The 22,296-nt window shown below is 45.1% G+C and overlaps 2 protein-coding genes across 3 annotated transcripts; both read left to right on the top strand.

Moving 5' to 3' along the window:
* Nucleotides 1-1,162: 1,162 nt before the first annotated feature.
* LOC143334929 (cytochrome c oxidase subunit 6B1-like) lies at nt 1,163-3,349 on the top strand. 2 transcript variants are annotated; one of them, XM_076753958.1, is made up of 4 exons: nt 1,163-1,257; nt 1,962-2,084; nt 2,274-2,374; nt 3,114-3,349. In XM_076753958.1, exons 2-4 carry the CDS (start codon nt 1,979-1,981, stop codon nt 3,165-3,167), a joined length of 261 nt encoding a protein of 86 aa, XP_076610073.1. In that variant the 5' UTR covers nt 1,163-1,257; nt 1,962-1,978; the 3' UTR covers nt 3,168-3,349. The 2 variants fall into 2 exon arrangements, with proteins under 2 accessions (XP_076610073.1, XP_076610074.1); XM_076753959.1 differs by lacking the exon at nt 1,163-1,257 and adding an exon at nt 1,351-1,481.
* Nucleotides 3,350-4,503: 1,154 nt separating this feature from the next.
* LOC143334928 (solute carrier family 2, facilitated glucose transporter member 1-like) lies at nt 4,504-21,877 on the top strand. The gene is made up of 11 exons (XM_076753957.1): nt 4,504-4,643; nt 4,959-5,080; nt 11,632-11,733; nt 12,236-12,396; nt 13,340-13,580; nt 13,683-13,845; nt 14,690-14,877; nt 15,602-15,706; nt 15,795-15,893; nt 16,477-16,680; nt 16,803-21,877. The coding sequence occupies exons 2-11, from the start codon at nt 5,069-5,071 to the stop codon at nt 17,118-17,120; spliced, it is 1,593 nt and encodes a 530-aa protein (XP_076610072.1). The 5' UTR covers nt 4,504-4,643; nt 4,959-5,068; the 3' UTR covers nt 17,121-21,877.
* Nucleotides 21,878-22,296: the final 419 nt, after the last annotated feature.

Raw genomic sequence — 22,296 nt, 5'->3', positions numbered from 1 at the left:
TTTTACTGTTAAACTACTCTGCTGAACTTTAAAGTCACAGTGAACAAAATCGTCATCTTCATTTTAGGTTTTTGTCAGTCACTGAACATCAGGAACATGTTAAACAAGTTTTAGTCTAATATTTCTTTTCTAATAAATGAAATATTTGGGGTTTTTTCTCAGATATGAGATGATGTTTCAGGTCTGAGATGAAAACAAACATCATAGAAACTCCAGGCTGATTCTGTTCACCTTTGATTTCAAAGGAAAGCAGCAGACATGGCCGCTGTGCTCACACTCTTATTTCCTGTTTTTAAAGGAAATTTCTTTGATAACAACCACGTACAGGTGACATGAAAGGACAGCTGAGATGTTTTCCTTTAATTATAGATCATGCTTTCGACCAACAGTATCTCATCTCTGCAGGTTTTGGCAACATGAGCCTGATGACACAGACAGCAGGGAGCTGTGTGGTCGACTCACCCCAGGAGACAACTACAGGACGAGCTGGTTCACCTCCAGATGTTCCAGCCATCTGAGGAGGATCTGTGAGAGGAGACAAGCTACTCTTCAGTGAGAGGAGAGGAAAGGAAAGGAAAAGAGAGGAAATGAAAGGGAAGGAAGGAGAAGGAAAGGAAAGGAGAGGAGAGGAAAGGAAAGGGAAGGAAAGGAAAGGAAAGGACATTAATGACAAAAAAAACCACAGGACCTGATTTGTAAGAAGCAATTCAAAAGTGACTGATATAAGTCTGTGGCTGTTCTTACAACTGATTATAAAAATAAAATAATTCTTATTTATTTGACATATTTGTTTGTTCACATTTTGTTCAGCTTCACTGATTCTTTTTCAAACTCCACTGAGGATCATAAATATTCCAGGAAATTTGTCTTTCCACGTTTCAGTTTACCATTTTGCATTTTAGAGACAAAAAAAAAGTTTTATTAGAGATACAGAGACACTGCACAGCATTTTAAAACACAATGAATTGTTTTCAGGACGTTATGTTCAGATTTTCTGTCAGACTTGGTATATTTTCAAGGTCAACAATGAACTTTATGCCTCGGTGTTTAAGCAGAGGTGGTGCATGAAAGGCCTCCTTTCTGCACCGCCATCATGTCAGGCAGCGGCTGTACCTCCTCCTTGTGTCCAGCAGGTGGCGGTGCTGTCTTTTCAAACGGTACCAAGCGTCATTTCTGTTTCCCGGCATGCACTGCGACTGAGCAGCCCTCAGTCAAAAAGCCGCTGAGTGCGATTATAGCGGAATTTCTCTGTGAAAGGTAAACAGTTTCTCTCAAGAATACAATGATTGTGCTTCATCAGTACGTTGTTAATAATCGTCTTTAATGTATTTATGTTTGTCATTTATGGATTTCTTTCTCGTAAACAGCTTAAATGTAAAAAAAAGCGTCCACTAAATCATTAGCTTACGTCTGCTGTCAGCTGACCGGCTTAACGTTTATGTAGCCCATCTTTATCTGTGAGGATCAACGTCCGTGAACAGGTTTAGAAATTCATTATTTTTCATTTTTTGGATTTAATTCTTTCAAGCAGCTAAACATTCGCTGTCACTGAACAGTTACCGACTCTTGGCTAACGTTAGCCGAACATGCTTCCATCAAACCAAATGCCTCCTTTACAGACGTGGTATGCCGAACTCCGTTTGGAAAATGCGGTATTTTAGTTTTTCCTGTATAATTGCTAGACGCGTTGCTCTTTGAGACCAATCGTAGGTCTCTTATTAGTCATTGAGGTCATCCGGTAAATTCGGCACACAACATAGTTAACAAAACGGGTCTAAACTGAGCAAATGATGAAGTTTACTGCTTGGTGCTCATTGCTATTCACTGCCCTGTACAGTGTGTTTTAGATTTTTTTTTTTTTTTTAAGGCCTCTCTCATGATGCAGATCCACTGTCTTTCTACCGTGTGCAGTCAGTGTGATCTCAGCTCACAGATGCTCTCATGCTGATGATTCCCTGCAGATATCCAGCAGCTGAAGATGTCTGACCAGATCGAGGAGAAGATCAAGAACTACAGGACGGCTCCATTCGACGCCCGCTTCCCAAACACCAACCAGACCCGCAACTGTTTCCAGAACTATCTGGGTAAACAAGACAATCGGCTTCACGCAGTTATTGCATTTTCCACATCTGAGGACCTCAGCGTTGAAATCGAAGCTGTGTCGCGTCTTATTGTTTGCTTGTCTCGCTCTGATCAGCAGCCACGTCAGGGATCACTGCCGGCTCTTTATTTCCTGCTCTGACATCTCGTTTTTCTGTCTGTGTTCTCTGCAGATTTCCACAGATGTAACAAAGCTCTGTCTGCCAAGGACGTGGACACAGCTCCCTGCGACTGGTACCAGAGGGTCTACAAGTCCGTCTGTCCCCTCAGCTGGGTAAGTTTCACCACATGCACGTGCAGACCTAAACACCCCGTTCACACCTGGGATCTGCATCAGGATAGTATGTGATCTGACCTTGCCTTTGTGTTTACACCTGCTGTTTTTAATACTTCCTCGTTGTCCTCACTGAGACCAGATCTCCTGTGCTCCTGCGTGATGCGGCTGCCTTGTTAACAGCAGATCAGCTGCACACACAGTTATTTTTATTGATAATCACTCATTTCCCACCTGTAATGCTTTCATTTTTCACTCAGTCCTGCTAATTAACAAATTCTTTTGGTGCTTTTATGGCACAGATTAGATGTATAATCAGTAATTAGAGGCTTGTCTCTACCGGCCTTTTTGCTTTAATGTTAGCTAAAAACAAATATCTGTGTGATTGTTATGTTTCCAAAGACCCGAACACCATGTGAGTCAGACTACCTCCAGATGTGGTCAGACAGATCCGATGTGATCGTGATGCACTTTGCATTAACGTGTTTTTTTGTTTTATCTGGATGTCCGGCTGTAAACGGGATCATAGAGATCCAGATGAAAGAATCGACACCTTATTTGCTTATTAACTGTAACTGCATTAATGTCTCTCCGTCTCAAGACTGAATAAGTTTATGTGCTTTTTTCTCTTCATGTGTCACTTCAGTACCTAAACACACGTTATCGTCTGTCTGCTGACGTCCTGCTTACATCACATCAGGTATTAATGTGACATCTTGGTCCGTTCTCTCTCCTAAAGGTTCAGAGGTGGGACGACCAGATGGAGGCGGGCTCTTTCGCTGGAAAAATCTGATTGGACACATCCCTCTAAACCTGTCCTCATCCTAGTATCTTAATGTGAAGCATCAGCTCTTTCTGTACAGAAGCAAGTGAATATACGATGTTACTGTGAACACTGCTGTGTTTTTTGTTCCCAGTCAGCCTCAGATGTAAAAGGAAATTAGAATATGTGCATTAAATCTGTTACGAACATGAGGTCGATCTTTACGAGCTTTTCATTTGAAAAGTCAAAGTGAGGTCATATTAAATCTTCCTCTGTCGTCCTGAATTATCAGAGGAGACCACTTTATTCACAAACTGCCTGATGGAGGTTTATGGGATCAGGTCGGATAAAAGTGTCAACAAGGTCGAAACATGAGGAGAAACTACCAACTTTTTTCATTTTATGAGAAAATGAGACAGAAGACGGCAAACATGAGGGAACAAGGGAGACGCTTAGCACTGAAAATCAAAGGAGTTTTATTTATGTAGCCTAAAATCACGAAGCTGCGTCTGAGGGCTCCACAATATAAACAACATATGAAACTCTGTCCTCAGACCCCCCACCCCCCCACCCACCCCCGGCTCCATCAGGAAAGATATACGACACTGTAGTACAATTACAGTATAAAGAAACAGAAAGGCAGTGTTACATAAAGTACTAATGTATTCACAGTGTTGGTCAGTCCATTTAGCGGCTCCTGCAGAGAAACATCTCAAGTGTTAAAAGTTGTTTTAATCTCACTGACAGAACTGATACTAAACTCACTGCAAACCCTTTTCCACAAAGTCCGTGACACACAGTCAGCTGACTTCTGTTATTGTCTCTGAGTCACGAGCGGATCATAAGACCCGCGGACCTGCAGTGTGAGCGTGATGTGAGTCTACCTGATGTGTCAGGTTACATCTCACATTGATGTGTGCAGCTGATCACAAACTCACTGTCTGCTCACACAAAAAGGCTTGAAAAGTAATCACTTCTTCAACTGGAGCATCACCTGGCCTGCCTCAGCAACGGACCGCGTTGCATCAGCATCCGCAGCATCAGGCGCCCGGCGGCTCCTGTCAAGGTCGCCGGAGAGAGGCATCATGGGAAGCCGAGGAGGACGGGAGGGGGGCAGAGAGGGGGGCTTCATAATCCCTCCTCACGACCCTCGGGATCCATGTCCGTGCGCATGCGCCCGCTCAGATGAAATGACCAACTAACCGAATGACGGCTGCAGCCATGATAGGACGCGGTGTCGCCTCGGCTCACGGGATGCGGTGATGACGCGCAGGAGTCACGCATTTCTGCACGTAGAAGCTGAGGGGCGGAGCGACGTCACGGCATCGCAGCGTCCCAGTTTTTCATAGGTTGATGGACGCGATGAAAAAATAAAAAAATAAAAACAAGTGCGTGCTTTTACGTGCGGTTCTCCTCGCAGCTCCTGCATGAGGCGAACTGAGGCGGAGGGAGGCAGCGACGCAGCTCACCCAGCCTTTCCTTTGTCCGGCCCGGCGGTCACGACAGGTTAGCAGCGCTTTACTGTCCGGGATCCGCTTCGCTCTGGATTTGGGGTCTTTGGGACGAGCCGGGCTGTGAGAAATCTCCAGCCTGCTCCAGTTTGACCGACAGTACAGACATAGAAAAAAGGTTAACGGAGAAAAAACCGCTGCGATCATTTCCTGCACTCTGTGTGCTCAGAGATGCTCTTTAAAACGCATCATGTCGGTTATTAGTGGCCGGTTTCCGGATGGGAGGGAGGGCAGAGCGGTCGTGTCCGTCCTTGCAGAGCCGGCTGGTACCACGGACAGCGCCTAATGAGGTTTGTTTCTTTTCCCGCAGCTTCCAGCGCCGGAGGGCGGGTACCGCACAGCTTTTAACCACCACCTGAAGATACCCTCTCTGCACCCTTCAGCTGGAGTAAACAAATCCACCCAGCTGGTTTTCAGACGATGGAGAGGCAGGCAAGTGATGTTCAGTCTGCGTGTTTCTGCTGTGAGACACGTTCAGGAGGAGCTTCTGTTTTTTTTCTTTAGAATTTATACTGAAAAACACGTGAGTGTCTGCTGCAGCTTCAGTCTGTGTCAGAGTTATGGTTTTGGTTCATGTGTGAGAATCACATATAAAGTGTCTGAGCCGCGCTGTGTGGGCGGCGTGGGCCTGTGTGTGTGTGTGTGTGTGTGTGTGTGTGTGTGTGTGTGTGTGTGTGCCATGACAGCTCTGAGTCAGCCAGCAGACGTGTGTTAAAGTGTGTGAGAGAAACACTGTGTGCTGTGCATGTCTGCCATGTTTTTCAGGATCCACGCTTGAGTTTTGTTTGAACACAGATGTAATGAACACGAAGCCTCAGTCTGATGCTTCTGTATAAAAATCCTCAAAACAAGAGACAATTCATTTTCAATCAATTCAACGGGCAGGTTGGAGTGAAGAAGAAGTTTGTTTTTTAAGTTTAAGGTAAGGATCGTGTTTGTTTTAGGATCAGGATTAAAATTAGGAAAGAGACGGTGGAAGGTTGAAGGGATTTTTTCTTTTATTTCCTCCAAACATCCATGAAAAAGCATCTTTTTCAGATGCTTTGGAATTTGACAGCAGAAAATATTTCTGATGATAATCTTCTTTAATTTGATGATGATCTTTGCACTTTAAGGCTGCAGTTCCTGCAGTCAGAGCAGCAGAAAACAGCCCAGAATGCAATGCAGCTACAAGTCCTTCTTCACTCCTTTAAAAAGCCGCCTGCACGTCCACACAGGAGCCACAGACGGACGCAGCATGTTCATCACGCTCTTCCTCTCAGGTTTCCTCAAAGAACTGTGGAAAATCAAATCAGAGAGCAGAATGAAGCAAATGACCCGAATCCGTTTCATGATGTATGTGATCGTGTCTCATGCTGCACGTGCTTCTCTTACACCTGCTTTCTTTGTCTGATGGCCTCGGGCCTCTCCTGCAAGCCACATCCTGAGCTCAGTGAGATTAGCTAATTAAACAAAAGTCACAAAGTTACGAGAGAAAAAGTTCATTTGTATAAAACAACACAAGCAACGCAGCCGGTGGTGATTTTTAAAGGTGTGACAGTCAAACCTGTTGTGCTGGTGCTCATAAACACAGACTCGTGCAAAGTTTGTGCTACAAACTGGAGTTAAGAGACACCAAAGGCAGCGTGACTCCAGACTCCAGTGGAGTTGCTGGTATAGTTGCACTTATGTGTGTCATCCTGTGTGTGTGTGTGTGTGTGTGTGTGTGTGTGTGTGTGTGTGTGTGTACATTCCTGTGTCGCTGAGGGCATCCTGTCATGCTCTGGCTGTGCATCCTGCTCTCATGGCTCGTGTCAAACACTGACCAGCTCGTCGATGCACGGCCGAGCGATGTGAGACGAAGCAGGTCGATGCGTTTAACCTCCTGCTTTCACTCCGAAGCTCAGCTGATTGACTCCTCCAGGAGGAGCTGTGGGCTCGGGCCAGATGTAGGCCGGATTGTACTCATTGTGCCTGTGTGTGTGTGTGTGTGTGTGTGCATGTGTGTGTCCACGCCGCCGTGCACCACTGCAGCAGGCTGGGTCGTGTTTAGTTTATGAGACTCTGCTGCGTGTGTGTGTGTGTGTGTGCTGTGGTTACTTTTAGCCTGTGTCAATAAAATGTCACCTCCAGGCTGTTGCCATGGAGATGGAGGAAGGAGGGAGGGAGGGGAGGGAGGGGAGGGAGGGGAGGGACTCTATATGAACACTCTTGGTTGGAGGGAGGCAGGAGGAAAGATGACGCCGCTGTGCAGCGAAAACACACGAGTGAAGTCTGAGGACGATGGGCTGAGTCGTCGATTCAGGCTTACAGCAGCTGTAGTTGTAGTTGAAACACCTGCAGTCATGTGATCTCCAGCTTTTCTGTATGCTTGTTTAGTCAAAGTGTTAAAGTTTAACAGCATAATGTGTTTTTCATGTGTGACAGCTCGACCTGTGTCATATTATTTGTTGGGTTGTGCTCTTGAATTATTTCCTTTTATTCACGTGAGGGCGCGTTTCATTCGGTCGCCTGTCGGTGGCGTCGTATCCTCTTTACCCCCTCCAGCTGACAGTGAGGGAGGAAGTCAGCCACCCAGCATTGTTTGCATTGCTCACTGGTGATGCAGCACGCTTGTTCATTTTTATCCCATAATCCCACGCTGCTTCACGCCGTCATCAAGCTACATGCGAAGCATCGAGTTGGATTTGTGTGTGAGGACGGCGTGATCTCATTCTGTCGTCATGGCAATGGTTGCCACAGTAACGCAACATCTGCTCAGCAAATGCGGGTGTTGCAACAGGATGCTGCAGAAGGACAGAACAGGCGGAAGTTTGTCTGGAGCTTCATGAAACGCCTGAAACGTGAAACACTCTCAGCCGGTATTCAAAGGTTTGATCATGTTTCTGCTCAACGCAGGACATTCAGGCTTTGTCACGTTTGGACCAATGAGATTAAAGCGCTTCAAATCCAGCTGAATGGGGATTGGGCTGAATAATGCCACACACACAAAAAGGATGTGAGCTGTTTGAACTGAGGGTTTGTCTCCAGAGTCCAGGACGATTCACCCTGATCAAAACAGGGACGCAGAGGAAGAGCAGCAGGCCGGACCTTCATCTCTCCAAACATTACAGACGCTAACATAACAACGCTCTGGTTGAAGTCATTAAAGAGCAGCTGTGTTGGTTTCTTGGTCTCTTGCTATTGATCCTCATCTGAGACGTTCTGGGAGCCGTCATGTGACCAGTAATTTCTCCTGAGTCACTGTGACTTGACAAAAAGCAGAGTCAGACACAGTCAGAGGAAAGAGGAAGGTGAATTGCAAATATAGCAGAGCGTGTGTGTGTGTGTGTGTGTGTGTGTGTGTGTGTGTGTGTGTGTGTCTCACGGGGTTGATAGAGCTGCTTGCAGGCTTCTCAGACACCACATTGAGATGCATTTGGGTCTTGTGTCGCGCTCAGGGCTCCTCTCTTTCTGCCTCCTTTAATTAACTCGAAAGTGATGGTGATGATGTCAGAAGCATGATGAAGGATCACTTTGAAGTTTCTTTGACGTTCTTCTGCTGGAGGTTTCTTTCAAAGGCCAGCGACCTCTCTGACATTGACTTTTTTGAACAGTTAAAGGAGCAGTCCGCTGCTCTGTGTGTAAAGCTGCTGCACAGTGTTTTCAGAGGAAATAACACTGACTGTGCCATCAGGGTTATTTTAGCTCGGCTGTAGAGACTTCAAACTGAAAACTGTGAGTCTGTGTTACCAACAAAAGTCTGAAGAAAGAAGCTGCTGAGTCACACTTTAAAACTGAACCTGAGCAGTCTGACTGACAGACATCAAACACATCACAGAGTCTGTGATTAAAGCAACATTTCTACATTTTCTTTGACACACAAGATCATGAATTGCACATAAACATCATTTTATACTTGATTGTCATGATTTTCGCCTGGCTGTGGTCATGTTATGCTTATCATCATCAGTGAGTAGGTTTTATTCTCCATCTTGGTTCACATTCACTCAGAGTAACTTGAAGAATAGAAGTAATGTTACTGCTAAATCCAGATCTAAAGAGGAATGTTAGAAACCTGCACGTGAGTTAAAAACACCTGTAGCTCATCGATCAGCATCCAGCAGGCACATCGATTCTTTTTCAAATGTCATTAAATACGTGACTTTTCAGCCAGTGTTCATTAAAGTTACTGAAACACACGACAGGACAAATCGGCGGACACACCCAGAGAGATGCAGGGGCTTTTAGACTCACCGGATTATTGATCGCTCGTAAATGTCACCTAAATCCTGAGGGAATACATGCAAATGAGAGGGGGGGGGGGGGCAAAACAGTGGAAAGGCTGTTTGATTTCATTAACTTTGAGAGCTGCAGAGCACTGAAAACACTGTGTGTGGACAATGAAAGCAAAGACGAAGAGGACAGAGGGTGGGATTGTTGGGAACAGCCATGTGCAGGACCACAAAATCCTCCATCTCTCTCCTCCATCAGGACGCCTCCTCGTGTATTATGACCTGAACGCCGTCGTGATTCACCTCTTGGCTCGTTGGTTCAGCGTCCACAGTAACAGCATCTGGCCTCCTCGCTGCCAGCTTCATGCACAGACCACTAACTGTGAAGGAACCGCTCCAGTTTGACCTTCTTATCATTTCCCATTCTCGTTTCTCCCTCGCGTTCTGATTGGTCCCGAGCAGTCGACGCCCACCGAATCCTGAGAAGTGCGGTCCTCGCTAATATTGTCCGACCTCGCTCTGTTATTGTGGTACCAAGGGCAGTGGATCACCTGAGGCCGTCCAGGTCTCTGCACCGTCTCATATAACAGCAGCACTTTGTGCCTCGTCAGCACAGAGGCTCTTTATTACAGACATCAGCAGAAACAAAGACACAGTGGCCTAATTTCTCCTGCGGTGACCCGGCGTGACCTCCCACCAGTTTCATATGTGGGATCAATCATGAAGCCTTTAATAAACTTTCACCTTCTCTGACCTCTAATCTGTCTAATAATCATTAAAAACTTACAGAACGTGAGAAAAAGTGAACAACTAAAAAGGTTTGACAGCCAGAAATCTCCTGGACGAGTAAACCTGATGTCTGTACCCCACATCTGACCCAGTGCATGCTGGGAAGACTCCAGCCCCCTGCGACCTTGATACAAAGCCCCAAGATGCTATATAACTACAGGTCGAGTAGTATTATTTTGTGTATTAGAAATATAATTTAAGTGTAGAAAAGTCAGTACAAGTACACTTAATTGAAGTTCATTTAAAGTATGTTTGACGTATACTTTTTAAAAATGTACTTCTAAATAGATGTCATTGTATTAAAAATGAATATACTAATTCTGCAATACTTAAAGTGGTATTTCAAAGTACTTATAAAAAGGGTACTTTTTTGAAAGAGTATTATAATATATTACTAAAAGTTGACTAAATTACAAATACTTTTAATAGTAATAAAGTGTACTTATGAAAAGTATACTTGTTTTCAAGTCCTTTGTAATACACTATTAACATGCTTACTTCAAGTGTACTTTAATCTCACTTCATTTGAAGTATATTAAAGTATATTTCCAACACACTGGTGATATAATACGATTGTACTGCATGTGTGTTTTGAATACTCGTGAATCCTGATTTTCACACTTTAAGTTTGCAAAACTTTAAGTACTGTGTTTCTAACAATAACAGACCTCTGTATATATATTTAAATTGTTATTTTTTATGCTCTTATTTTAGTAGATGTGTCATATTTTAGTAGATGTGTCATGCACCAATTTCACCAGAAAAAATTCCTCGTATGTGTAAAAGCATTCTTGGCAATAAAGCTTTTTCTGATTCTGATTCTGATTCGGGTTAACATACTGTTTACCTCAAGTATTACTCACGTGGTACTCAAGGACTGGAGGACAGGTAAAAAATGACGAGAAGTAAGAAAAACAGAAACACATCAATGAAAGAAAAATGAAATGGGATCATAAAAAGGAAAAAATAAACTTTCTCAGTATAAATTACAGTTATTCTTATTATTTCTTCTCTACGTTCAGTTCATTTAACATAAAGGGCTTCGACTTGACTCAGGACAGGGAGCGATGAGCTGATTTATTAATGATATGATGCATCTCATGGAGGCTCGTTAAGACGTTTGAACATCCGATGGCCGTGACGACAGCGAACGCTCCTTCAGTGCTCGCCCTGATTTCATTACAGTGATGAATCGACGGCGCTACGGGGGCCGACTCGGAGCAGATGGACGGCTTCACTATTGAATTTCTTCTGCATTAACTGATTATATCCAAGAAGAAGAGAAAGATTTGATCACACAGACGTCTTTCTTCATGCAGCTGAAACATAAAGTCTGCACATCATGTTGGTTTTAAACCTTTATTTGTGGCTTTTACAGCTGCAGCGATTCATCGATTAGTGGATCCAAAGGTGATTAAACGCCAACTATATTGATAACTGATCAATCGTTTCATTTTTCAGGCAAAAATATCAAACATTTTTTCGTTCCAGTGGGAGGATTTGCTGCTTTTCTTTGCTATGTATGATAGTAAATGACGAGTCTTTGGCCTCTGGGAAACTGTGATGAGCGTGTTTCATCATTTTCTTGACGTTTTCTGATCGATTCATCGTTAAAGTGATCATTGATTGCACTCCTGGTACCTTTTACAGTCTTTTTTTCTTTGTATTTGACTGTTGGTGTCGTGGCAGTACTTTAAATGCTCTGAGTAATCTTGTGTGGCTGCCTGTGGGGTGTGTTTGAGCGTAGTCTGACATCTGATATTTGAGTGTATGTGTGTCGCTGCGTCACTCACCTGTCTGGCATCAACATGCAGTTTATTGCATCTGTTTGCGGTCTGCAGTTATTGAAAATCGGATTATGAGCTCAGGTTTCAGATTCATTTCGTCTCTCTCTCTCTGTCTCCTTCCTTTTACCCCTCCTTTAACTTCCACATTCATGTCCATCTCTTCTTCTTCTTCTTCTTCTTCTTCTTCTGTTCTTCCTTCTCCTTCTCGCTGCAGGAAAAGCAGGTAACAGGTTACCTCCTGTTCTCTCTGGCCACCGCCGTCATCGGCTCTCTGCAGTTTGGTTACAACACAGGAGTCATCAACGCTCCCGAGCAGGTTGGTGATCAGCCGGTAACATGTGAGATCTCCAGATGTGAACAGGTGTTTGTGAAGGGAAACATCTGCACATCCTGTCATGTGAAGCCACTTTGTGAAGTCTGGATGACGTGTTTTCAAACATATTTTAGACTTATATCAAGTTGAGATATTTTCTAGGAGCTCAAAAGAGGCTAAAGCTGCATAAAGATGCTAGATGCTACATACATTTAGGAAAATTCAATGTCATATCTGTTAAGTATAAGTACTTTAGCTTAGCATAAAGACTGGGAGCAGGGGGAAACAGCCAGCCGAGCTGAAATACATCCAACACCTCGACAGCTCACTCATGACCAGATTTCTGGTTTCAGGTTCAATTAGAAGTGTAAAGCGAGTTAAACAAGATGTGTTTCCTAAAGATAGGAAAGATGCTGCAGTATTAACGTTTGTACCTTTGATTTCTGCTGCCAGCTGCTTTTCGTCTCTTCCCTTCATCTGTTTCTTTATTTGTCGCCGCCTTCAGAAACTACGGTCTTTCTTCAACGACACCTGGGTCGAGCGTTATGGCAAGCCGATCAGCCCGGGGGTCTGTACCATCGTCTGGAGCGTCGCCGTCGCCATCTTCAGCGTGGGCGGCATGGTGGGCTCCTTCAGCGTTGGCGTCATGGCGAACCGATTTGGCAGGTGGGGACTGAATGTGTTCGACGTGACCAGCTGAGGTGTGACGTTTTGTTTCTGTGGTCGTCTTTAATGAGAAGCTAACCTGTTCCTGTCTGTATTAACCACAGGAAGTAGAAGATTTTTTTGGGCTTGTTAAATGTAAATATGAAGAATTCCTGAGTGTTTTGTTTTCCCTTTAATGGCTCTGTGTATTTCCTGTGTGGCTCAGCTCAACTGTCACAAGCCATTACTGCTAATGGAGGATATGAAGCGTGTCTGTCTTGAGACCACTGCTCAGCTCTAATGTTCCCCAGAGTCGTTCCTTCATTCCTCCGTTTGCCTCTGTGCCTCAAACCACAGTCCTTTTTCATTTCTGGCTTTCAGATTGTTTGTTTTAACCCTGGCGTTAATATGTTTTCCACAAGCTGTTAAAGGAGTTCAGGATTCACAGTGGAAAAACACTTTCCCCTTTAGCCTTCATGCTAAGCTAAGCTACTCACCTCCTGTTTAACACAGCCTTGAGCCTTGAGAAGCGTTGATGTGTCCTTTTGAAGGGATCTGGTGATAGAAAAGACTTCCTCATATCCTTATTTTGACACACAGGGACACACACTCACACGTAAACACACATGTCCGCAGTGTCAAACTGCACTAACGCTCGTCTGTCAATGAACTAATTAGACAGGAAAGCTCCTGACCTTCACACACTCTCATGCAGGTCAACCAGTCCTGACACACTGATGGTTATTTCTCAGTTAATCAATAAACTTGTCAATTTTTATTCTTTTCAGCCACAAACCTCTCAGCTGCTCCTCCCACCACCAGCCTCCTCTCTCCTCACCAACAGAAACAACACTGAAGCTAATCCACTAAACTGCATGTTTTTAGAAACATGGAACAATCAAATGTTCTCTTTCCATACCCTCCTCCTCCTCCTCCTCCTCCTCCTTCTCCTCCTCCTCCTCAGGCGTCGCTCCATGTTCCTGGTGAACTCCCTGGCAGTGATCGGCGGCCTCCTCATGGGCTTCTCCACCATCTGCTCCTCCTATGAGATGGTGATCGCCGGTCGCCTGGTCATCGGCCTGTTCTGCGGTCTCTTCACCGGCCTGACTCCCATGTACGTGGGCGAGGTGTCACCCACTCCCCTCCGAGGAGCCTTCGGCACTCTCCACCAGCTCGGTGTGGTGGTGGGCATCCTGATAGCTCAGGTCAGCAGGAGGCGTCCAAGGGAAACTCTCACTGTGTACTCTGCTACAGTATTTGCTTCGCTGTGGGTCTGACTCTGACCTGTTGTCCTCCTTGGTCTTCAGATCTTTGGTCTGGAGGCTCTGCTGGGCTCGGCCAAGCTGTGGCCCCTGCTGCTGGCCCTCACTGTGGCCCCTGCTGTGCTGCAGTGCATCCTGCTGCCCTTCTGTCCCGAGAGCCCTCGTTTCCTGCTCATCAACCTCAAACAGGAGGAGCAGGCACGCAAAGGTATTACAAGCACACTTAGAGTTACAGCTACTCGTAATACTGATGCTGCTACTATCAGTACTTACTTCTCTACTTTGTAACCACTGTCGCTATTATTACTACAATACTACAACCTCTACAACTACTACTGCTGCTGCTGCTGCTGCTGCTGCTAGTATACTGCGACAACTAACACTACTACTTGTTTTACTAGTATCAGTCAAAGTGTATCTTAAGTATCAGCAGAAGTGCTATTAGTAGCAGCTGTTTGTGCTACTTGGGAGGTCATTACTACTGCTGATATGACTACAGCACTGCATCACACGCAGTACTGCTGCTCCTCAGTAGTTAAGAGACACCAGCTGAGATCAAGTGAGTCATAGCGATGTTTTAGCCTGGAGAGGAGAGTCCTCCAACAGGCAGAAGGTTCTGGCATCTGTTCAGCAGGTAGCCCGTCAGGGTGGGCTCTGAGGCACTGACCCACTTCTGCTTCACACCTCCGATCCGAACAAAAAGAGAGGTGAAGCTCAGGCTCCACGGTGATGGATTCTGTGACTGTCAGGTGTTTGTGATGAATTTTATCCAGTCGGTGCAGGGCTGTGACGAATGATGAGGAGAGGGATGGAATGAGGGTTCCCGCCTGGACTCGAACCACAAAGATGCCCTCATGTGGTGGCTTTAAAGGCAAAATCCAGGGATTTGGGAGTCAGATCATTTGGGCTCAGCTCAGCTCAACTCTTTCAGCTCCTGAGTGGCTCTTCATGTCAAACTGCGTTTACAATCAGCTAAATTTAAACCTTAAAAGACCTTAATTTAGCACTGACTCTGTAAACACCTCACACGTTTGTTCCTGTCCTGCCGACAGCACTGGTGCGTCTGCGCGGCAGTGAAGACGTCAGCAAAGACCTGCAGGAGATGAAGGAGGAGAGCGCCAAGATGGCCATGGAGAAGAAGGTGACCATCCCCGAGCTTTTCCGCTCGGCGTCGTACCGACAGCCCCTCCTCATCGCCGTCATGCTGCAGCTCTCCCAGCAGCTGTCCGGGATCAACGCTGTGAGTCAGCAACAGGCAGCGCACACACACACACACACACACACACACACACACGCACAGACACTGATGGCATGCAAGCTGCTGACCATCAGGAGCACACACACACACACACACACACACACACACACACACACACACACACACAGATTCCTATTAGTTGTTACTGTATTGTTGTTTTAATGAACATAACATAATCAATGCATTCACTACATGCAGTACATATTACATTAAAGTCCTGTTACTATAAAACTAAATCAAAACCAAACCTATTAAGAACATATTATACCTAAAAATTAAACGTACCATTAAAGAAGAAATGTCATTATTTTCCTTATTTATCTCAAAGATCTGTCTTCTAGATTAGCCTCTCTGTTGCTTCACGTAACTTTATTCCTGGATTCATGAGTCGTAAAGAGTGACAGACCTTTCCAGTGAGATACGGCTCTGTACCTAACTGTGTAACACACATAAATCCGAGCAGATCGAGGCTGTAATAACTCAAACCAAACACAGTCCGTTCAGGGAGAGTACAAAGGCCGCTTTGTCACACCTGTCGTCTCTGAGGAAGCAGATGTCACCTGCGTCCTCCCACACCAGGCAGAGTCAGAGTGCATTTTGGTACATTATAGGTGATCATAAGATCAGACTTTTAAATACTATAACTATAAAATATGTAAATCCTCATCCCTTATTTTATCTTTTCTGTCCTCTCTGTGTCCCCCAGGTGTTCTACTACTCCACGGGGATCTTTGAATCAGCTGGTGTGAAGCAGCCCATCTACGCCACCATCGGAGCCGGAGTCGTCAACACCGTCTTCACCGTTGTTTCCGTGAGTGACGCCGGGATGCTTCTCTGTGTCCCTGCATGTGTTTGTGAGCGTTCAGCAGCGCCTCACTCCTCCTGTGTCTGTCCTCCAGCTCTTCCTGGTGGAGAAGGCGGGACGAAGGACCCTGCACCTCCTGGGATTGGGTGGAATGGCCGTCAGCGCTCTTCTCATGACCGTCTCCCTCCTGCTGGTGAGTTCAGCGCTGCTCACTCATGCAGCCCTGTCTCCGTCCTCGACAAACACAGTGTTTGGACATGAGACATATACACAGGCTCCGATCCAATCCCAAATTCTGCAGAAGAATGTCTGAAAGCTCTTAAAGCTGCGTTAATTGATAGAAGCTGTAAACAACACTGACGTACTGTCACACTATGAAGTTTCTGCACACAGCTGTTGACACAAAGCCCTAAACATTCATTTTAAGCTCCAGTTTGGTCTGAACACCTCCTGAGGGAAACGTCTGGCTCTGCAGCAGCTGAAAGCGCCACTTTATTCTCCAGCTAGTTGCTAACGGCGCCCGCCCGCCGTGTGGTGCTGCACTCTGTCAGTGCAGCTTTAAACTCATGACTCTGACCTTTAGCCTGAACGCTGAGGCTGACCTTAAACCTGGAGTGATTCTTTTAGCCCGGCTCTAATCGTCTTCCATGCTGCTCAGCCCAAACAGACGCTCCCACTAATCATTAGATAATCATTGAATTGAAATATCAATCAGCGAACATAAAAGATGTCGTCATCTGCGTTTCTTCTCCCTCTTCCTCCCTCTGTCTGAGCAGAAGCACATTACCGTTATGAGCTACATGGCCATTTTTGCCGTCATGCTGTTTGTGGCGATGTTTGAGCTCGGCCCTGGTCCGATCCCGTGGTTCATCGTGGCTGAGCTGTTCTCTCAGGGGCCCCGCCCGGCGGCCATGGCCGTGGCCGGCTGCTGCAATTGGACGGCCAACTTCCTGGTTGGAATGAGCTTCCCCAAACTAGAGGTGAGCGATCATCCGGGTTTGAACTGGTTAGGGCTTGGTTTGGGTTTAGTTTGGGCTTCTATTCTTGTCTTTTGTGAGCACAAACATGTAACATCTGTGACTCCCCTCCTTCGTCTCCTCAGGAGCTGTGCGGGCCTTGGGTCTTCCTCATCTTCACCGGCTTACTCATCATCTTTTTCATCTTCACCTTCCTGAAAGTCCCGGAAACGAGGGGCAAGACCTTCGACGAGATCGCCCGCGGCTTCAGCGGCGGCGCGCCTCCCACCTCCTTGTCCGCCGAGGACCCTCCCGCCAGCGCCAGCACCACCGCGCCGCTTCCCGCCTCGCCGGTGAAGGAGAAGGTCCCACTGGTGGAGGCGCCGGCAGCAGCTCCACCCCCCGCAGCTGAAAGCACACCCCTTGAAGATAAATCAAACTCCACGGTGCAGGAGAGTGTGTAGATTTAATGGGTGAAGGGGGTTAAAATGAAGGAAGAACCACAGATTTCAGAAATGCTGTAAATTGTAGTTAATAATCACACCTCGGGAGAATAGAAACTACATAATTTTATAATAGACCTGCTGAGAACAACAGCATTATCAATTTATAGGCTTTGACCTTTAAAAGGTCATGCTTTCTGCTACGTAGACTTCCTATTTATCTGTGACATTTCCTACAATTCCTTCTTTTAAACCCTCCCTTCCTAAACTGTGAAAGGGAAGCGGCGGCTGTACAAAACCACAGATTCAATCTACTGTACATTCCTAGGAATTAAGCTACACTCATTACAGGGGTGAGTCCTTTTCACGACAGCTGTGCGTCTAGTCAGGGCGACACTTTTCCAACAGGGCAAACACAGGTTGTGTTCATGGAGGTTGTTGCTAACAGGTGAAAAAAGGTGCAGGTGAAGTCACTGCAGACTAGAAGCAGAGCGTGTTGGTGATGGCGCAGCCTTTGTGCAGGTGTTTGCAGATGGTTCAGGTCCATGTGGTGAGACTGAGGCGACGTGGGCTGTGACCATGCAACTTTATTCCCATATTCCTGTTATAGTGGATATTTTAGTGCAATATAACTTTCTAGCTGTAGTGTCATCCGGTTGTATTTAATTATGTTCGCTCGTGTTGTGTTTTCGGAAGTGTTCTCAAATCACAGAGCCGAGAAGGGAACTTTGAAGCTGAAGCTCTGCCTTCAGCTTTTAGCAATGCCAAAGTAGTGAACTTTAATTGCCATGTTGTGAACACGTGCGACCTCAGATGTGTTTCTCCTGGTTGTTAATTTCAGGGTGGGGAATCAGCAGCAGCCACAGGTCGGGCTAAGTTTATTCACTGATGGTTGAAGCTCTAATCCACAAGTTTATTCAGCTTCGCTCAGTTCCACGCCGTCCGCGGTGCTAACGGCTCGTTTTGTGGTCCCATGCTGCTGCTTCTTGGATTTTCAGATGGTGAAGTCGGTGCTCAGGTCCACTTTTATTCCAAACAAACAACATTTCCAGAGAATTTGGCTCAGATTTATATCTCGGTAACTACATAGAAGCAAATATGTGGATTTATTGTTAAATCTTGTGGATTATTGCTTTACCGGAGGGTCTTTGTGTTGATAAAATCATGACTGTGGCTTGTGCATTTGAGGACTGTTTTACAGATGTAGATCACAGTAGGGTTAAGTGCAATGTCTATTTTTTGTTAAAGAGAAAGAGTATTTATTATCATAGAAACTGATTATTATATAAAGTATATAATCGAGATGCTTTCCAGACGAGCTGAAGGTGAATGCAGCGAGCTCTACCTTCATCACTTGACGTGCAGCTCTGACTTTTCAAATTGACTGACGGTTAAACGCTGTAAATCGCATTTGTTGCTCTGTTTAGATGCACTTTGTAAAGCAGCAAAGCGAAGCCTTAGAGCCACAATCGCTGATGTAGACGTGACGGAGCACAACAGCGCTTTATGTCGAGTTAGCTGAATCGTAATTAAAACGATATTTACCTGAGCGACTGTGTATATCTGACCAGGCTGTAGTAGAATATAAGAGTTAATGTGCAATCAATAAAGAAACTTCAACCTTGTAGGAGCTCATACTGTAAAAACAGGTAAACTACATTTTAGTGGAAGAGCAGCTGTCCTGAATGGTTCCTGTTTGAGTGTCGAATCTGATTCATTTGTTATTCTTTTTGTATTTCCACAAAGGGAGAAACGACTACAGCGACTCTTCAGTTGTGCTGATGATAAGTTGGATTGTGTGTGAATTTCGGTGATTACGTGACTGACCTTGAAGTTACCAGATTGAAGTTTTAGTTTCATATTAAAAGCAGTGTGTCTTTGGTGATTTTAGTGATTTTAAAGGTAAAGCTATGAGAGGAAAACACTGATGTGATGAAGTTAGCCTGTTAGCTGATCCTGCACTTGTTCTGGTGAGCTAGCTTTGAAGTTGTATCCTCATGTGCAGTGTTGAATTAAAGACAAAAAGACGACACATTTTTTAATTATTGATATAACAAAACAGTTTTCTTAGTGTCTTTGTCTGTTAGCCGTTAGCTCTGTGTGGGCTTTGACCCAGATCACCTGCAAACTGGCACCTGGACGCTGCTGAAGAACTAAAACTACAATCTGCCTTCAAAGTCGAAGTTAGTTTTTCTTGAAAGAAGCTGTATTCTGGTGTAAAACCTTCAGGTGTGCTAACTTCTTTCAATGCTAGCACGATGCAGCTCTGACCCATCATGACGAGTGTGTTCAGGTGCTTTAAAGACACACTGAACACCACGTGTTTTTATCATGACGTGAGCTCTGAAGCCCCTCGAGCCGCCTCACCTGCTCATTGAAGAGCCGCCGCAGTCGATAAATCATGAAATTTCAAACTGAGCTGCAACTTTTAGCAAACTCTGTATTCCAACATGGAAATTTAGATAATGATTAAATGAGTGTTTCTCGTCACGTGTTGTCAAAACCAGACCGCTTCTACTTTGTGACGCTTTGTCTGAAAAGTCTGCTGTAGCATGTCGGCCTTCACAGGTGTCTGTAGTACAAACTGTGTACAGCATGCTTGGTGTTTGACACAAGGTACATTTTCTGTATTCTGTGGAGACTGCGTGAATCACTGAAGAGGGAAATAAGTGTCTCTGCTGCCGTGATTCATGCTGCACTTTGTTTATTTATTTATGTATTATTTATTATTTGACTACACTGGAGAAATATTTGTCTGGACAAGTACTGCAGGTGATTTATGCTGAAGTGGAACGTTCGATGACCAATTGAAAAACAGGTGAAAAATGCTGCTCTGCTGACATTTTTCTCCTGTTTTAAGAAGCGTAAGCCTGCGAGACGCTGTGATGGGATGTAAAAGTCCTTGTTGAGGTGGACATTTCTCACAGTGAGGTGATCATGGTCGGAGTCGTGGCTTCGTCGTGTGTTGCCGTGTTTGTGGATGATCGTGACGTGCTGTGTTTGCACTGAAGGAGGTGTTCGGTATCCTCCTCTCATGGTGGTGTTCAGTGTTGTGGTCAGCCTCTCCTGCAGGGTCCTGCTTCTACGCCCACACTGCTCCTCAAACCTGAGTCGAACATGGATTCAAAACACTTTCTGCTGCTCAGCTCGCCCGGCCGGGTTTGCCTTTTGTGATATCACAGTTTCAAATACCTCCGAGATTTGTTCCCTTTTCCTTTTCTCTAAGCACAGAGGTGAAGCTGAAGGTGTCTCAGAGGCAAAGGTGAGAACACAAATTGAGAATTGGGATTAATAAGGGAGGTTTAAAAGCCTAAATGGTGCTTCTGACCAGGAGGGATTTGTTTTTGGTGCTGCAGTGTGACGTGCAGGTCTGAGGCCGACTCCAGGGTACGATCACAGCTTGTTTTCTCTGACTCACACCGCTGAGCAGAAGCTGTCGTGATTTGCTTGGAGGTAAAACTGCCCATTTACAAGTGAATCAAGGGTTGCAGATGAAACGCTCACCAGCAGCCTTGTCGTTCAGTAGAGGTTTGGTCACTTTGGACGACTCAGAGGTGTGTTTCTCACCTGGTCAGAGTACATTCAGACTAACTCGTTTCTCAAAGTCAGCTGAATTCAGTGCATCACAAAAGTACGCGAAAGGATTTGAAACAAATATGTGGACCCAGGCGCACACCGCTCCTAACCTTAGCCATCTGCTGTATGCACATGTACGAACCGTCGCTGTACAAAGATAGGAGAGTATAAGTATTCATGTGTAAATATGTATTTTTTAAAAGAGTACTATTTCTATGTTGACTTGCGTGTGTTGGGATTCTTTTCCTTTGGGGTGCACATGTTCGTTTTGAAGGAGGGAGGAACCGTCTGCTGATTTTAGTTGAAAACCTCTTTAAATCTGCACATTTTGCTCCTTCTGTGTGTGAACAGCAGTCAATCGCCGACACGACTGCCTCCTCTCTTTCGTTCTCCTCTCTTTCTCTTCAGTCCGTCGCAGCTACGTACTTCTATCTGCGTGCCTAATCAGACTTCACTCAGAGCTGCTGGTGGTTTTCAGGTGTTCGGCCGCCATGTTGTCATCCTTCTCTGGCAAAATACCCAAACTACTATATAATAAATCTGCTCTGAAATGAATGAGTCATAGAGAAACGTCTCACCGCCATCAGCTGCTGTGACCTTTGCTTTGTCTATTGTTCGTCTGCTCCAGATCTGTGTGTTATGATTGTGTAAATAAATGTACTGATTGTACTTTGTTTGAGTATCATGTACTGTAAGTCTGCTATCTGTGCCTCTCTGCACCTCACGCGTTCACTGACTGTTACTCGATGTGTGTGTTTGTGAGAAAGCTTCGCACCGCTCGTGTGTGTAGGATGAAATCACTCCCTCACTTCCGCTTAATGAAACACACTCAGCAGGTTCTGCTAACAGGTGCTGCGCCACATTCACACTCCTGGAGGAATTAAAAACAGCGAAAAGAGAATTTTTGATGGCTAAAAAATTTTACTTCCACAATTTGGACACTGAAAAACAAACTTTATGCGAATGCTTTGCTGTTTGTGGTGGTGATTCAGGACGTTCAGGGAGTCAGGTGACAGTTAACGAGATCTGGGTGATGACCTTTGTGTGTGATGGGAATGAACCAGGCACTGTAGCCTCAGTGTGAATATCCAGGCTTTTTAACATTTCTCTGTGCCACACAGTGATGCACCCCAACTGTTTTTGCTTCACCTGTGTTTGTACTGTCCACAGTTGTTAAATAAAATATTCATGATGTAACACGACATGCCGAATGTGGACTAAGAGTCTTTTTTCTCTGAGTTTTGGGTGCAGTGGAAGAGCTCTTGAAGTAAATATGTTGCACATTATAAGCAGTGAAGCTATGATTTTCAGGAAGTGATCACATATAACAATCAGCTGTAGGATAAAACTCAAAGTCACATCTCGTCTCATTCTTTATATGTTTTAAGGAAAATAATGAAAACACACACTCCAAGAATTTATATATCAGACAATATGTTGTAGCCTATTTTCTAAATGCTTTAAGATGTAAAAAGCATCAAATATGAGAAGTATGAAAACCACCCTAATTTTAACAAAAACAGCCATAAAGACACGAGCCTACACTGAATGGCACGTCGGGATTTGAGGGCCTCAAAATAAATTTGGGGATAACAACAGATGAGACGGTTTGGGTTTGCTG

The sequence above is a fragment of the Chaetodon auriga genome, chromosome 17 (genome assembly GCF_051107435.1).
Source record: "Chaetodon auriga isolate fChaAug3 chromosome 17, fChaAug3.hap1, whole genome shotgun sequence".
Classification (NCBI taxonomy): Eukaryota; Metazoa; Chordata; class Actinopteri; order Chaetodontiformes; family Chaetodontidae; genus Chaetodon; species Chaetodon auriga.
This window is presented reverse-complemented; position numbering and strand designations above follow the sequence as displayed.